The sequence below is a fragment of the Juglans regia genome, chromosome 9 (genome assembly GCF_001411555.2).
Source record: "Juglans regia cultivar Chandler chromosome 9, Walnut 2.0, whole genome shotgun sequence".
Lineage (NCBI taxonomy): Eukaryota > Viridiplantae > Streptophyta > Magnoliopsida > Fagales > Juglandaceae > Juglans > Juglans regia.
Genome location: NC_049909.1, coordinates 21,193,981 through 21,211,940, shown reverse-complemented (window position 1 = coordinate 21,211,940; position 17,960 = coordinate 21,193,981). Strand labels below are relative to the sequence as shown.

General features: G+C 37.1%; 1 protein-coding gene across 4 annotated transcripts; it reads right to left on the bottom strand.

The window, feature by feature from the left end:
• Positions 1 to 7,491: 7,491 nt before the first annotated feature.
• LOC109013119 (probable lipid phosphate phosphatase beta) lies at positions 7,492 to 12,992 on the bottom strand. Of its 4 annotated transcripts, none has more exons than XR_001999550.2 (2): positions 12,033 to 12,992; positions 7,492 to 7,837 (listed from the first exon to the last, which is right to left on the bottom strand). XR_001999550.2 is itself a non-coding variant. In XM_018995094.2 (2 exons), exon 1 carries the CDS (start codon positions 12,911 to 12,913, stop codon positions 12,302 to 12,304), a length of 612 nt encoding a protein of 203 aa, XP_018850639.1. In that variant the 5' UTR covers positions 12,914 to 12,992; the 3' UTR covers positions 7,492 to 7,837; positions 12,292 to 12,301. The 4 variants fall into 4 exon arrangements, 3 of the variants coding, with proteins under 3 accessions (XP_018850639.1, XP_018850641.1, XP_018850638.1); XM_018995094.2 differs by having other exon boundaries at positions 12,292 to 12,992; XM_018995096.2 differs by lacking the exon at positions 7,492 to 7,837 and adding an exon at positions 11,424 to 11,442 and having other exon boundaries at positions 12,292 to 12,992.
• Positions 12,993 to 17,960: the final 4,968 nt, after the last annotated feature.

The following is a 17,960-nucleotide window of genomic DNA, read 5'->3' as shown; positions in this document are numbered from 1 at the left end:
AAGGCTGCCCACACAGTCTATATATAACGATCAACAACTGAGGCGTTGTTATCAATGCCATTTAATCCATTTCTTAGCATTTTGATTAGGTCAATGCCGGCTGTGCCCAATATTCACACATTTCCATCACGCTCCATTTTTCGTTAGGTGTTTTTTCCATTTTCTAAGAAATTGAGTGATCTAATTTTATAAAAAGATTAACAGTTTTTTCTTTATTATTATTGAAAATTTCATAGCAATAAAGTAATTTTTTAAACGTAAACTTAACGTAATAAAATTAATTTTATAATTGATATCATATTAAATTATAAATTTATTTATAATTAAAATATTTATTTTTTTAATTAGGCCATTTATTTAATCATGCAATTAGATCTCAGTTATAATTTATCTCAAGACTTGATGTTATTTGGGTAAAGAATAACTGAGTTATATTTAATTAGTATCATTTTTATTTAATGATGAAATCGATTAAAATATACCAAGTTAAATAGAATAAATCTGGTAATACGTACGTGTTCTCATGAGATCCGTTCGACTCGCTCCTATTCTTCAATAACATGACATCTGTTGTAAAAGCCAGAGACTTTACAATATATCACGTCTTTCTTTAAATAAAACGGCCACTGATCTCAAAATTTTTACACAAAACGACGTCTGCCTTTAAGATGGAATGAAACCAGCCTCCACGTTCTCAAATATCCACAACGTTCTCAGTTCTAAGCCATTAGAACATGTAATTGAGTGAACCTCTCTACAGTCTTCTGGCGATTTAGCTACAAAATAAACTGGTTTGGTATGTTTTAGAGATTCCGAGAATTAGTTCGATAGTTCTTAAATTTTGGTGGGAGATGTAACGAGCAACAACGATAAGATAAGTATTGAACAATTGATCAATAATTTGAATCATGTAGAGGTTAAAATCTGATCGGGGATAGATGGAAGGGAAAAGATCAGAATAAGGATACGTAGTTAATTTACAGAGAAGAAAGGAATGGACAGCTACGAAAGAACTAAGTGCCAGAGTACTACTGCATGCAGAAAAGTGAACGGAATATTAATTTTTTTCATTCAAGCGATACTGAAATTGAACGACGCGCAGAAGAAGAGGAGGAGGAGAGGTTGTCCGGCGGGAAGGAAGGCGCCAAAGGAGGCGGTGAAGCAAAGGCACTGAAACGTGTCAGCAACAGATGGAACAACAAGAATAAATAGTCTGCTCTGTCTCTCCCTCTCTCTCTCTCTCTCTGCGCGCACATGCGGCTCGGCCTTCCACTCCCCACACACACACACACACACACACACCCCAACTTTCTCTTCTTTTATACATAATTGTTTTCTCCCGAGGTCTTCATTTCTTTTCATGCCTACTCACTTTTGCGCATGCTTGCTTTCTACGTCAAAAATCTAGTTCAGACGAGATATATATAAAGGATCATGACTTCAAATCTCTCGTCTCCTTCAAATCTAAACATTCACGATACAGATATATATGAACTCAAAATCTAATCCATACAAGATACATAGCATGCAACATTGATCTGCACAGCCAGAGCCAGGAGAGTCATGTGTCTGCAAAATTTGACACTCGATGTTCACACAAGACATTGAATTGTCCTCCAAGTCTAAGCCATCATACGTGACGCAAATCTCTGCGCAGCAGTACCCTAAAATGCCTTAAGATTGCCAACCCCAATGCACGTACGTACCCAAATGAATACTTTTGATTTAAGCTCAATGGTTGCCGTTGAAATTTGTAGATAATATTCTTGATGCAACTTAAAGCACAAGCAATATGCATAAATGGGATTAGAAAAGAGAGATTATATGTATATAAAATCCTACACAAACTCTCATGTGACAGGTCTAGCTACGAGGAAACTTTTTTATTAAAAATATGAAAGGATGGTTACTTTATAGCTTACAAGTACAGGCAAGTCACTATTTTTTAATGTTTAAACCATATCTATTATACCTAATTAGTATCGAAGATGGAATCCCACGTGAGTACCTCAAGATCCTCGGCTATTTTTCATGGGAATATTAATATCGTAGAAAATGACAACTAATGAATGAAGAATGATCATGAATACTACTCTTTGTTGCATTTAAAAATGAAAACTTATTTTGGAACAAATTGATTTGTTTCATGGAATGTTATAATTTCGTTCAAAAAATTATTCAGTGAAAAAATATGTCGTCATCATCTCGTGACCCTTGTCGTATTTTCATTTTAGCTCAAAGTTGGTCAAATGGAACAAAATTGTGTTCTCAACAAACGAGTGTGGTCCATCTATAAACAGAGGTTGCACAGGAATGCTACATCTTCTTACACATGGACCGCTTTTCTTTTGATCTGTTCTTCTCTTTAATTAGAAAAAGAAAAAACATAGATATTGGACCACTTATTCACTACAAGCTGGACATGAAAAATAAATTGCTTAAGTACTATGAGCTTGGCTGTATGCAGAGACTCTGATTCTGATACGTTTAGAATCTCAATTCCTTATGGAGGATATACCCTTTATCATGTGCTAAAGTGGCAAAAAAGGGGTTCTTCTCTCATTCATCAGAAAGAGAACCTGAAGGCAAAGGTGGAAAAAAAATCCACGTGATGATGCTTTGTGACAAATTCCCAATGAGACATTTTGACGCAGACAATTGGTATTAATTGGCGCTATCGATAAATTAAATTGCATTCAATTATGGGAATAAGATGATCATGTACATGTGCATATATATATAGGTAGGTTTAATTAATCAAGACCCCAAATTAGCATGACATACAAAAAGACTTGGAGTGGGATTATATTAATGTAGGTCGGGTTTATGTCCAACCAATTAGCAGAAAAATATAATAATGTCTAATCCAAATGGCCAATAGAATAAGCTCGTGAAGCTCAGAATCGATCCTGGAGTTCATGAATTAAATAGCAATAGGAGCACATCAATCAAATGGCAAACATGCATGCACTCAGTCTATGGTGTTCCTCCAACTTTTGTGAGGCCAAAATTATCAAAGTTATCTCTTATATATGTGTCTGTATTAAGAGCGTGCAGATACCCAAAAAGAGTGTATGGCCTATATATAAAAGATCAGGATAGTCGCAATCACGAGTCGCTTCCGAGGCATGATCAATATCTGGAGCCAAAAAAAAAGGGCCCAACTTAGTTTCTTAAAGTGTCGCAAATAAGCACGAAATCCCACTTCAGTGTTCACAGACCCCCATCCCTCTCTCTCTCTCTCAGCAATAATTGGTGTGAATGCACATGTTTGTAGCTAGCAGAATATTTCAACGAAAGTCATAGATCTATACTCTAAATCTCTCCTCAGTTTTAAAAGTTGTTACATAAAAGGATGGAAGACATGAATTTAACAATGCTTTTATATTCATTCGCTTTCCTTTCTTATCTTGGCAATCTTCGAAGATTAAATGGAATCAAAATCAATTTCGAAGATAATCGATAGACGTGCAGCCCATAAATTATGAGTGCTGATCAGATCTCGACAATTAAATAAATTGTGCTAGACCTTATGGACGAACATGTTCTTCAAATTATTAGCAGTCATAACAAAATAACAATTCATGTCATCCAACCAAACATTTGAACAGACAAGGGCCGGATTCACGAAGCTTGATCAGGATGACGAATAATTTGTTTAATGAGCATTACAACTTGATCATCATCTTGAAATGGTTATTTAAGAGTGAGCTGGTTCTTGAGATGATCAGTCGAGGTGCAGATGTGGTTATATGGCTTAATTAAAATGTTTGAAGATCAGTTTAAATATATATACAGGAGATTACAGCAAGTGAATGACTCCAGAGTACAGCTAATTAATAAAGATGCCAAAGGCGGAGCATAATCATGCTAATTAGAGTACTGATTGGTGTTGAGCCGATTAGGTGATTGATTATGGCATGAATCAAGGGATGTGATATCGGTTGATCAGCTGTCCTCTCCAGCAGAGGAAATCATGTTCTCGATCGTGATGGTTAACATGTGTGGTGGCAGGTAACCTTTCACTTTATAAAAGTGCAGTATTCGATTGCTTCCCACAAGAAAAAGGGTTTAGTCTACGTCTTAATTAAGTGAGAAAATGGCTAGTTTTTGTTTGTCCATTTTGAGGTACCGAGTCTGAGAATATCATTTCCAAGTTATATGGGATATTGCTTTATTTCATTACTAGGACGATTAAGAATCAGCTTTAACTACGCATGATATATGATGCTATATATAGTAGCTAGCTTACATAAATATGTTAATTAATGGGTTAATATATATATATATATATATATACATACACACTAGAGAGAGAGAGTTAAGCTCTGTAAATTGATCAGTTGATCTAGGTTCAGAGGAATCATGAAAAGTCTATGAGGAATCATTTCCCTGATGATCAATTCTTTCTGCTCCATAATTGAAGATGGATATATATTTTTCAGCATTCTCAAGGGTACTACCGCATATATATTTGCATGGCTGAAGCGCGCTGTTTAAGTAACATTAGGGTACTGGCTTCCAAACCCATAAACTCTTTTTACAGAATAAAGTGATCAATGGAAGTTTAGAAGAAAGACGATGAAAAGAATGAATTATGGAAAAAGGATGATGAATTATGGCACGCAACCACCAGGAGGCCGGTAGGTTGAAAGTAGGAAAGAAACGATCGAACAACCGGCAATCAAATCCATGTTTCTCAAGTACCAAACAACGAACAACTTTCCTCCACTGGGATCACCAAAGTTCCACTCGGGAAACACCTCATTTGACCAATTGCAACCGGCCCCTACAGCTGCTCATGTCCACTGTGCACAGACCAATACTTCTATGCTCCCCTATCATATCAATATATATTTTTTATCATTTTTAAAACGTGTCTCTCGCCAGAATAGCATGTGCCTGCCCATACATTATATCGTTCTTTCGAGGCAAAAACAAAAACCAGAAAATAAATGGAGGGGGATCGAGCAATCTTTGCCCACGTATAGTAGTTCAGATATATTCAATTTCCTTGTTGGTGACGGTCTTTGATCGACTTGAATGGTCGGTGTGGCCAGTGGCGTGCTACCTTTAATTTTAGACCATACGCTAGAGTTTCTGATCTCTTATAAAGACAGTGTAAACACAGTTCGATCTAGCTGCACGTACGACACCTACCGGCGACATAAACCTACATTGGACTGGAATATTTCTCGTTGAAATCTCTTAGGTTCTTCTTTGTGACCGATACTAATCATATGCATGCTGTTGGGAACAACACAAAAAGTAATATAAAAAGTGGAATCAATCACACACACGAAAGTCTAGCTAGCCGCTTGCAAATTAACACAAAGTAGAGTATTGATTTAACCAAATCTTCTTGTAATTTTGAAGTAAATAGCCACAATTGATCAAAAAATAAAACTCCAAGTGTATAACACGTACGATCGTTCCTCGTGTTAGAAAGACGATATTGATGATCAAGCTCCCTAGCTAGCTTTCAGAAGTTCTCAGACATAGATTGGTCCAATAGTTAATGTTTGATCTGTGTTTTTGAGCCAGAAAGAATTGCCTTGTTGAATTTTTATAGCGAGATAGTATTCATCAAGAAGCTCTGCCTTTGAATCTGACAGATAGTGCATGATCTTGAATGCACTGCAAGTTTAGGTTGTAATAACTTTTATCAAAATCTACCTCCGACTTCCTTTTCTTGTTAAAGACAAAAACAAAAAAACAAACTGTACGTACGTAACTCTGGATAAACAACAACCTTTTATCGCTCAGACATCTATATTTCCTCCCCCCACCTTTTTCTTTTTAGGGTTAGGTTAGAACCGGTTGCTTATGAAACTGCTTATCATATTTAGTTAAGAGTAATTTCATCTTAATCCATGATGTTGGAGTAAACTGCAAAACGTGCATCTTTTTCCATTACATTACATGAGTACGTAACTCACCTTCTGTGCATGCTCTAAAGATAATTGCACAGGGATTCAAGTTCGACAGAAAAAGATTCATTTAACACCAGTTTTTTTTTTTTTACCCCTTGAAGTCTTAACCTAAAACAACCCTCACTCTCTCTCTCTCTCTCTCTCTCTGAGCAAACTATGTCAGCCTCAGAAAAAAAGAAAGAAATGGTGGGGAAAGATGTCAGAGCTTCAAATGAGGCGCAGTCTCGTCGTCTCCTCTGAACTCTTTCAACGCTTCTGCTTCAATGGAGTCAGTCTCTCTGATCTGCTCTGAATCCCTCTGCCCAGGTTCCTCTGTTTGTGGCAGCAATCAACAGGGGTGGTACACAGGTTAAATAGAAAGACATGCACGTTAAGGCAATTCCAGTCCTCTCCTCAGTGTTTACAAATTACAAATCCAATTTGGCTCCGTGGTCGGATAGCTTTTTTGGTCAGAACTCACAAGGTAATCAAACTCTGAGCCGATGAGCCCCTTTCCAAAAATCCCTTTTGAAGTTGCATTGGCCAGTTTCACGGCTTCCCAATACATATTTATATGTAAAGATTGGTGTACAAAATCAAAGAGAGCCATAAATTTTTGATTTTTGAATGTCTCATTTATGGGGCTGCTCTCCCAAGCTATGTCATACAGTCAGAGCAGGCTTCCCAGCTCTGAAATTGTTGTCCTTACTTGGGGACTAATCAATGAGGCTTGACCGGTCCAATACGTAAGCATAGAGCTCAGCTCTGGCACTAGGATTTGGTCCATGCTCGAATGCAGGCGTCGAAGCAATAGACACGTAAGAGTTAGAACAACCACGCAGGTCCCAGAGGCTATACAGTTAAATATTTAATAATCAATTAACAGTACAGTCCATCGATCGGCTGTCATATAAATATATATATATATATATATTAAAAACTTACATCTATTGTGATCGATGTTAATGACACTAATCAAATCAATCAGAAAAAATAACATTATTCTTAAATTAAAATGAATAACATTATTCTTATGTCCTCCGGTCTGCTGTCTCTCCGGAGCTTCCTTTCTTCCGATGCATCCCCTCCTCTCTCCAAAAACTTTGTCTTCTTTTGTTTGTCCTGTTATGGTAATCAGCCAAAATATATAAATAAATTTGTCTTCATCCCCGGTGAATTTTTTTTTTCATTTTTCATCTACTTTTTTTTATTTTTCCTTGGGTTTTTTATTTTTTCTTGTGGATCTGGTTCTCTCCTTCATTTTATTATTATTATTATTATTATTATTATTATTATTATCTCCAAAGACAACATGGTCAAACTGTGCGGATGTTTCAAATTTCAGCCACAGTATCATCGCTTGTTAGCTCTACTCTCCACATTAATACCCCATGCTCTCTCCACCTCGTTCGCACGATCGACCCATTCAATTTCGATCTAATCCAATATTAAAAGAAAACAAAAACAATCACTGGGAAATGTAGGCAATTTCTCATGTTCTTCCATCTCGATATTATACCATGCAATCGTCAAGAAAAATAAAACAATTCAATCCAAAGAGAGAGAGGAAAACGGAGTCTAGCAACAAGTTATGGTTCACTTAAGTTTGAGCAAGTAGATGAGCTAAAGTGTTAACAAACCAACGCTGACGAGTCCAGATATACAATTTAACAAATCGTTGTTCAAAAAACCAAGACATCAAGCTGTACGCTAAGGCATTCTCCTCCGTTGTGGCCCATCCCATGGTTCACTGCCAAAGTTCTGTTTGCTCGCAAGAGACTGGACCAACTTAAAATAAAAGCAAACCTATTCTGCATTCCAGACGAGTTTGTTCATCGCCAATCCTAGCTTCGACGCATGCAGCATGTTTAATCTAACTAGGCTAGCTTTCAGTGATTGACTGCTGCTCCTACTAAAGCTATTATCTGCGTTCCAACAAAGATTGGTTGGTTTGACAAGATAGCCAGCCTTACCGGATTCAAATCACAATCATGAAAAGAGAATAAAAACAAGCACGCATGCAAGTGACCAACAAATTGACAAGATCGAACCACAAGGTGCATAGTTCTAACAAAATTGCCCAGAATCCTTTCGGCACGGACCTCATATTCAAAGTGTAGAGTCCATGGTAGGACCCCCATCACACGTGGCTGTAGACTACAACTAAATTATTGTAGGACAGAGACTTCTGCATGTGGAATTTCAAAGCATAGTGAGCATATCTTTGACGAATGCGTGTGTATCTATTTCTCGGACACATCGATAAGAAAAAGATGTAACGAAAAAGAAAAAGCAACAATCATGACTCATCAATCTTCAATGACCTGATAGTGTAATGGCATATCCCCTCTTTTCAACGTAAAATGGGTAAGGATTAAACTGTTGGCACGAAGAATTTTCCACCCAATTAACTTGTCAAATCAATTAACTCGAATAGGTATTTACTTTCTTTGGTCTCTGTATGTATCACCTTTCCATCGTAATAGTAACAGCCATGATGCAACCATCGGATTGCATAAAGCATACCACAATGCAATCTACCTTTCCTCTTTTTCCCCTCACTTGTTAACTTGGGTCTAACCCAAACTTCGATTTAGAAATACAAGGGAAACAAAGTATGAGTACGTGATTAAACTCGAGAAGGCTTGCGCAGCCAGTCTTTCATAGACCAAACTTTCAAACACGACTTTATAGATGTACACTTCTTATGATTTCGCAGGAGAATATTGATTTTATTCCACTAGGATTCCCTTTCCTTTCAATTACTTTCTGCCTCTAAAACAAAGTAGGACTGATGATCAACTAAACCTGACAAATTAATAACAGACAACAAAGCAATAAATCAATTTCACTCCAATCAGAGAAGCAAGCACAAAGGGATCTAAAACCTAAACGATAGGAACACCGTACTTCCATGGTGTCAGCAACATGTCTAATAAAGAAGACTAATTGACAGCAGCAAAGCACATGGGATAGACGAAACATTGTTGTCATAAATCATCCTCGATTTGATTGGCACACTCCAAGAAAAGCATGCACCAATGTGAACCATCATTATCTGAATTGTTTTGTCGTTCAAACACGGATTTTTTTCATACACCCAAACAAGATTGAATCTTGTAACCTTAGACTTCACTCTGAAAAATTAAGCCGTACACAAAAATTTTTTATAAGTAAATTGAGCACTACAAGATGACACTTGCTTATAAAAAATCATGCAGGTAACATTCCTGATTTCCCATCTTAGGCGAATAACATACACAAATATATTGCTGAAGTTGTCTACATGGTGAGCACCAGATCCATATTAAGGACATAATGAAACAAACATTTTCCTAAAGGAATCAAAAACCTTCTTAAGGTTGTCTCATAGTGAGCACCAGGTTTGTTAAAGGTTTGAATGAATCAAACATTTATCTAAAAGGAACCAAAAACCTCGTTGACGGGCTTTCAAGAATCCATTCTGCTGCCATTCCAACAAGTATCTTTGCCCTCTCCCTCTCTCAACTTGATCCAGCTGGAAACGTGGGGCAAAATGCTAGATCATTCTCCATCACTCTGGAGAGTGGAGAGGCTAGAAGTCATCCCAGAGCTTGATTGGAAAATCAGGCCCAGGTTAAGAGAATGGTCCTATATGACAGGCTCGGCAGATATTAAGACAGACACTTCCTCATGGGCTCAGGCAGACTCTGGACCAGCTTATTCCAGTCCGACCATAGATTCTAAAGATGATGTCCTCATAACAGGGATATGGTTAATTTTCCTTTTCAAATCCATATAGCTATGCTGCAAATTCTTTTTTTTGTAATAATAAAGAGGGAGGTCAAGCCTTCTTATTATAAATCATCCTCATAGAAAGGCTGAGGAGAAACCCGTGGAACAATAAAGAATAAAACCTCCCCAAAAAACCCAACAAAGCCAAAGCATAAACTAAAACCAATCTAAGGCCTCTACCCAGAACACATTTTTGATCTAATAAAAGAACAACCCCCCTTATTCAAATGAAAATGACCCCGAAGACAACGAGGAAGCTCAGAACCATTATTCCAAATCTTGCAAACACCTGCAATACCCATGCGTGCAAATCCATCTGCCAAAAAATTGCACTCCCTATATATATGGCAAAAACAATAACATAGCCCATCCAACAACTGTAGCAATTCCTCCCAATTCCAAGTACCAAAGACCACATCTCTTTTTCCTCAACCATTCAATCACCAGCATAGAATCCATCTCAATCTCCACATTTTACAAACCCAAAAATCTCACTATGCGCAGCCCTTGAATCAAACCCATAAACTCAGAAAAATTATTAGACTGAGTACGGGTAAAGATAGAAAAACCAGAAATCAATTTGCGCTGATGATCTAGGATAGAACCTCCAGCACCTGAAGGACCTGGATTTCCTAAGGAGCTTCCATCAACATTCAGCTTAAACCAACCTTCTGGAGGTTGCAACCATTTAACTATCTGAGTAGAAACTTTCTTTTGAGGCTTAACAGGCAGATTAAGAAGCTGCAATATTTCCTCATCTCGCTGACTCAAATCTGAATGCCCCTTAATCTTCTCCCCTGCTACCGCCAGCCAATATTTTATTGATCCCCAAACCACCTGCACAGATTCTTGTTCCCCCTCCATTCTTGCCTTGTACCGATGCCACCAAAGTCTCCAAGTGATAAATAGAAGGAAGGATGCCAATTAATTGTCCACTCTGAGAAGAATTCTTAACATGCTGATACCAACATTCTATTTTTTCTCTCCAGGTTCGGCCTTCCAACAGTGGCATTCCCAGCTTTAATGAACAAATGCGCCAAACCTGTTCGGCAAAAGTCCCCAATGCAAGGATATGATTCTGGTCCTCATAACCCCCTGAACTACAACAATCACACTTAGATACAAGATAAATACCCACTCTGCCTATGCGATCATCCACTGGTAAACAGCCATGCATAGCCTTCCACATAATTATCGACATTTTTCCCGGCAACGAAGGATGCCACATCCAATTCATCCAAGGTATTTTAAGAGCACGAATCCGTATACAATCCCATGCACTACGGGTTGAAAAATTTCCTTGAGCATTCGGCAACCATATAAGCACATCCTTCCCTGACTTAATTCTTCCCAACTCTTCCAGAATCTGATCTGACTTTTCTACTCGAACCAATCAATCAAAAACCTCTACATTCCATCCATTTTCGGTTTTACAGTCAGCCAACAATAAATCTGGTAACTCACTAACTTCTTGTTGTTCAATAATCGGACCATCACTGAGCCACTTATCACGCCAGAACGACAACCTCCCTTCCCTAACCCTCCATTTAGAATTTCGAAGAACAACAGCTAAGTTACTCATTAACAATTTCCAGAATTTGGATCCCTTTCTGGTATCAACCATGGTAATATGCTTCTGACCAACAAATTTAGCCAAGTAAAATTGTGACCATGTCGATTTGCCTTGAATGAGATTCCAGGTCAGTTTCATATGAAGAGAAGACTGCACCTCCTGCAAATTCCGAAGAACCCTATGCTGCACTTAACAACGGCACAAGCAGAGTTCTTACAAGTCATAAAAAAGCTTAACATAGATCGATCACTGTGCAGCAGATGTTTTGGTACCAAATCTGAGAAGGTTCTTCAAATTTTAGCACTCTGCATCAGTCAGCGTACTATTTTGGTAACGAAAAGTAAGGTTTTCCCCCAGTAAATCTTGGGCAGTACTTCTAGAAAATATCTTGGGCGGTAAAATTGTATATCTGATGCTACATCTACATAGTTAATAGAAAGAGACTCCCATTAGATTCCTAAGGCTAGCAATCCAACATAAAGCACCCTCTTCTCGTTCAAGAGTAAGGCCTCAACTTTTGCAGCTGCCCAGCAACAGTGAAGTCAAGGCCTTCTTTTGCGTAAATCTCCAGGTTTTCGAAATCCTAAACCCTCAACTTTTCCTAAAGCTAAATTCATGGTAACCCCTAATACCAACTCCATTCAATGTTTATCCAGGAAAAAAAAAATCCAAACAATGTTTATCCAGAAGTGTAAGTTGAAGAATGCTATGCGGCCACATGTCAACTGAGGGAAAGAAACTCGGAAAAAAAAAATTTAAAAGAAGAAGCTTACAAGAAAGGTGGATCCTCCTTTAAGACAAGGAAGCTAATCCAACAGTGGATACCGATTGAGTTCATACATACATGCCTGCCACTTCTGAATACTTCCTTTTTTCTTAAGGACAAATACACAAAATAAGAAGAGGTCCTGCATCACTGCATTGCATCGCCTCCGATGATATGGATAGCAATTTCACAAAAAGGATAAATTTTTTAAAAAAAAAAAAAAAAAAGGTACCAATCTTTCCCCCAACAATTTGAGATTACAGTACCTGAAATGCTTTAAAACTTGAGGAAGCGGAAAGAAAAGACAGCTTCAAGAACACCCAAACACGCACCAACGAAGACATCGGAAACGAAATGCCGGCCGAGCAAAACCCTAGACACTGAGGTCAAAACCGCCCATACCCAAACAACGAGGAGAACGAAATTCACGGTCTTACTAGCCTCGTGATGACCCTGGCGAATGGCAGCAGCTGAGAGGTGAGCGAGGGAAGCCACGAAACAGACGCGGGAGGCGTGGCCGCTGGGGAATGAGAAGTGGTCGGCAGAAACGGCGACGTTCATGCTGTGGGTGTGGTTGTGGGGAGGGCGGGATCGGCGAAAGAGAAGCTTGACGAGGCCGATGAGGGCGAGATCGAGGAGAAGACCGAGGAGGAGAGGGGGAAGGAAGGGGCGGAGGAGAGAGGGGGATAGGAGGAGAGAGAGGGAGATCGGGAAGAAGAGGCGGAAGTCGGCGGAGAGCTCGAGGAGGAGTAGGAGAGAGGATGGGAGAACGGGTTGGGTCAGGGAGTGGAGCTGCCGGGAGAGGGTCGTGTCCAGGCTTATCAGGTGGCCGATGAGCGGAACGGAGGATTTGGGTGCCGCCGGTGGTGCTGGTTGTGGTGGGCCCATGGTTGAGAAACAGCAGACTTTGGCACTTGGCGACTGGTGATTGGCTATGTCGCCAGTGATGTGGGTGAAGATACGGAAGGGGAAGGTAACAACTGGCAAAAGACTGTGAGACGTCACCGTTTTTGTGATGAAAAGCCCAGCCCAGCCCAATTTTTTGTGAATCACAATAATTCAAATTTTTTTTTTAAAATATTTTTTTGGTTACAAATAAATTACATAAAAATAAATTTATAAATTAAATTAATTTGACATGATATATTAAATAATAAAATTATTTTTTTTATAAATCAAATTTAAAATTATATCAATTTATAGTTTTACATAAGGGTGTAAAAATAAATCGGTGAATCGATAAATCAGACCAAACCGGTGGGTTGGGTCCGGTACCGAGTTTGGTTTAATTTGGTATCGGTTTTATTTTTTTTAAAACTGGTCAAAATCAATCTGGTTCTCATTTTTCTTTTTCTAAAATCGGATCGGACTGAACCGGACAGATTCATATATATTATAATTTTTTATGTTGTATATAATTTTTATATATAATATGTAATTATATATAAAATAGTTTTGTATTATATGCTAAATTACTAATTAATAAATATTAAATTTTTAAAATTTTATATCGTTATAGTCTATTGTATTAATAGTTATACTAATACTATATCATTATATATTATAATATATCATTATAGTCTCTAATACAATTGTAATATATATTATAATGTACTACAATATATTATCACTATAGTATTATATATTATTACATATATTATAGTATATAGTATATTAAAACCAAAAAATTAGACCGGAACTGGTAAAATCGGAAGTACCGATTTAGGAGGTAATTGGTGCGGAATCAATTCTTGAAAATGTAAATCCAATACATACCAATTCGATTCCAAATTTTTTCTAAAATCGAACTAAACCGGATGGACTACACCCCTAATTTTACATAGCAATTCTATTATATAAAAGCGTTCACGTCAATCGTACCCTTCCAAGAAGCATCGTTGGAAAATGCAATGGCTTTTTTAACAGTTTATTATTGGACACCAAGTCACCAACATTCATATGCGTCAATAAAAAAAAAATCGTTTCCCTTTTTTTCTTTAAATTATAGACGTTGAAACACACGCAAAAACAACAAGAAGACTCTTCAAGAGCATTCTCATTGGATTTCCCATAATTTTTCCTATAATTTAATTAAAAAGTATATTCCATAAAGCTTTTTCCTAAATTTTACTCATCTTTCAAAAATCTTATACATCTCATTCCCCATACCTATCTATTCATCTCATTTCTTATACATCTCATTTCAAAAGTTTTTTCTATAAAATAATATTTTCTCTATTCTTTCTTTATTATTTTTTCTCTAACTTCCATTTATAATCTTAACTACTAACTCTTTTGTCTTATTATCTTCTTTTTAAATATTACATTCTACTAAATACTTATACGATTTTGACTTCCGAATACACTATTATTTTTCAAACCGAAATCCATATTATAAACATAGTAATTTTTTTTTAATATGTGCATTTTCTAATGGTAACATTTTGAACTCCTACCTCCAATGGTAACATTTTGAACTCCTGCCTCAAACGGTAACTTTTTTTGTCTTCTTTCAAACGGTAATATTTTTTTTCTATATGTAATGGTAACTTTTTTTCTCTATAAAATCGCATTCTGCTTGTATTCACATTCTCACAAACTCAAGTCTCATTTGATCTAAATAACTGAAATTCAACAGTCTCTCCTGATATCTCACTCCCTTCATCAAATGGCTCGTACTTTCTTTCGTAAATTGTTCACATATTTATCATCCGAAAATGAGTTGGATGTTGTTCTTAATGACAAGACCGATGAACAGTCATCGAGATATCGAGGTAATCGTCAACGCCGTAAGTTCATTCGGCGTGATCATATTCAATGGCACGAGCGCCTATTTCGCAATTATTTTACAGAAAATCCAATATATCTCTTGAATCTATTTCAAATAAGATTTTGGATGAGCCTTTATTTCTCCGTATTTTAAATGAGGTAGAGTCTTACGAGTCGTATTTCATCCAAATAAGAGATAGTGTCGGAAGACTTGGTTTATCTTCTATGCAATAAATAATCGCATCACTTAGAATGCTGTCGTATGGGGTTATTGAAGATTTTATGGATGAATATATACGTATTGGTGAAAGCACCGCAATTGAGAGCCTTACAAAATTCTCTGAGATAATAGTTAGTATTTTTTCAGAATCATATTTGCGATCACCAAATGCCAATGATATTGCTCGATTGCTTGTAGTTGGTGAACAACGGGGATTCCGATAAATGCTGGGAAGCATTGACTGCATGCATTGGAAGTGAAAAAATTGTCCTGCAGCCTGGAAAAGTATGTACTCCGGCCACATTCGTGAACCAACTATTATTTTAGAAGCAGTTGCTTCATATGATCTTTGGATATCGCATGCATTTTTTGATATGTCAGGTTCACATAACGACATTAATGTGCTAGAGAGATCTTCTATTTTCAAGAAACTTGCCCAAGAGCGTGCTCCTCTAGTCAATTACACAATCAATGGCAACAAGTACACTATGGAGTATTACCTTGCAAATGGTATTTATCCCAAGTGGCGATCTTTTGTGAAGACGATTTCATCACCTTAAGGGAATAACAAGAAAATTTTTGTGAAAGCACAAGAATCCGCAAAAAAAAATGTCGAGCTTGCATTCGGGGTACTTCAACAACAATTTACAATCATTCGTGAACGTTCTTGAATGTTCAAAGTCAATGAACTAAAAAATATAATGAAAGCATGTGATATTCTACATAATATGATCATTGAAGATGAGCGCGATGATAATGAGGGTCATGACATTGAGTATGATCAACTTGATGATGAAGTTCCAGAACTGTCACGCAATCATACAACTGAGCTTACGGACTTCATCCAACATCATCACCATATTAGAGACAGCTCGACACATCATCAGCTCCAAGCAGATCGAATTGAACATAATAGTTATTATTTTCCCAACAGTAGACATATCGCATAATCTTTGATTTGTTTTTCCAGCCATTTTAGTAGTGATAATATTTGAGTTAATTACGGTAGTTTCATATTTCTTTCATGTTAGTAGTGGCTATATTTGAGCGTGCATTTGTAATAGTTCTTGAAATTGTAATGTCCAATTTTTTTGTTTGAACATTTAAATTTAGATAATCCAAATAAAAATTAAATTGTCTTAGTATCAATAATATTGTCATACATCTTTGTTTGAAACAGAAAATAAAGAAAAAAATTGTGGAAAAATTCTTAATTTTTTATCGATCAAAATGTGTAAGATCATTGCGTCTCGCCATGATTTTCCTCCGCAGTTCCTCGAAATATAACCGCTACAGCGCTAGCATGGCACTAACGTCCATCATCATAATGCGTTGATCCGCTTCTTTATTGGCGAGCTATACTTTCTCCACCTCCAATCTCAATCTTTTGTCTTCTTGACGGATTTTATTTAGCTATTTTTCCTTCTCAATTTTCATCTTCTCGGCCTCTAATCTCAGTTTTTCATCCTCTTGACGGATTTTATTTACCTCTTTTTTCTTGTCATATTCCATCTCGACCTTGAGACGATAAAACTCTTCCTTTTAAGCACATGACTCTTCCAAAAGAGTATACTTCAGCATGCTGAACATAACAATCTCATCTCCTGTCATGCCTTTAGCCTTTCGTTTTCCTTTTTCAGCTTTCCTTCCCATTGGTCGGTCAAATTCGATCATGTAATTATCCCTCACATTATTTGGCCTGAGATCAAAAATTGAATTTACAGTCTTAGTGCCCGAACATCGAGTCAGGGTCGGGGATGGGGACATCGTCTTCCTTCGCTTTGGATCCATCTTTGTGAAATGTCAACTCCATTTAGATTAGTCCATCAACAGGTACCAACAATGCTCGAACTGAAATGAACATTTCTCTAACGAATGGTACATAACATTTGCCTTGTCATACTAGCATGTAAACAAAAATAACGACATGTTAATACAAAGTTTTAAAAAAAAAAAAAAACTAATTATTCGTAACTCAAGTAAGAGTATGGATATTTACCTTGTCTTACTCGGTCATACCACTTTGATTCAACCCTTCAACTTGGACTATTTTCGCACAAAATTTGTTTGTCACCTTTTAAATAACTAACCACCGATGTATTAAATACTTTATTGCCCAGTCATTTGTGGTTTATTTAAATTGTTCGAAGTATTCAAAATTTTTTTCTAAAGTTGAGAGTGTTTTTTGTTTGTTCCCTGGACGGCATCAAACCTACAATTAAACCATACAGAGACAAGTAACTAGTCTTTTTCAGGGGTGAAGTTCACACCCCTAACTGATTTCCTAACTCCGATAGAATCATTATGGGGTAGGGGTGGAGAGTCATTAACTGTCATAGGAGAGTTTACACTTTGCCCACCGTAAGTGGGGTCTTGTTGAAGATCTTGACTTAGGAGGTTGGTGAAGTACATATGGCCAGGGTCTTGCGAATCCATATCTAAAAATGCATTGAAATTATAGACACGTAACTATGAAGTTTGAGATTTTTCCATAGTTGGCTCAAGAACCGAATAGTGACATCTACGAAATTTGGCCACCCTCTCATGTCTAAACAACCGGTTGCCACTACTTGTTGGTCGTTCGGGTAACTTAGCCATTCAGGAAAGGACCATAAATTTCCTATATCTCCACCACGGTCCACGCGTTGTCATCATCACAGGCGAGGGGGTTTAATTTACACATTACTTTTCCTTCTCAAAATAACACAAAAACAATAACACAACAAAAAGTAACTGCACAGAACTGACCAATTCATATATTCACACAAAACAACAACTAAACAGCATTCAAATCACAATAATACTAAATAAGAGCATTCTCATTGAATTCCCCATAAAATTCTGAAAATAAAGAAATAAATTGGGTTTAGAATGGCGGAAATATTGACAGTATGCATAAGAAAAGAGGCATTCATATCGAATGGCTACAAAACCCCACCCAAATGT

Bases quoted from the DNA above. Each gene is read 5' to 3' on its own strand.
- LOC109013119 (XM_018995094.2), bottom strand. From the start codon at position 12,913: ATGGGCCCACCACAACCAGCACCACCGGCGGCACCCAAATCCTCCGTT.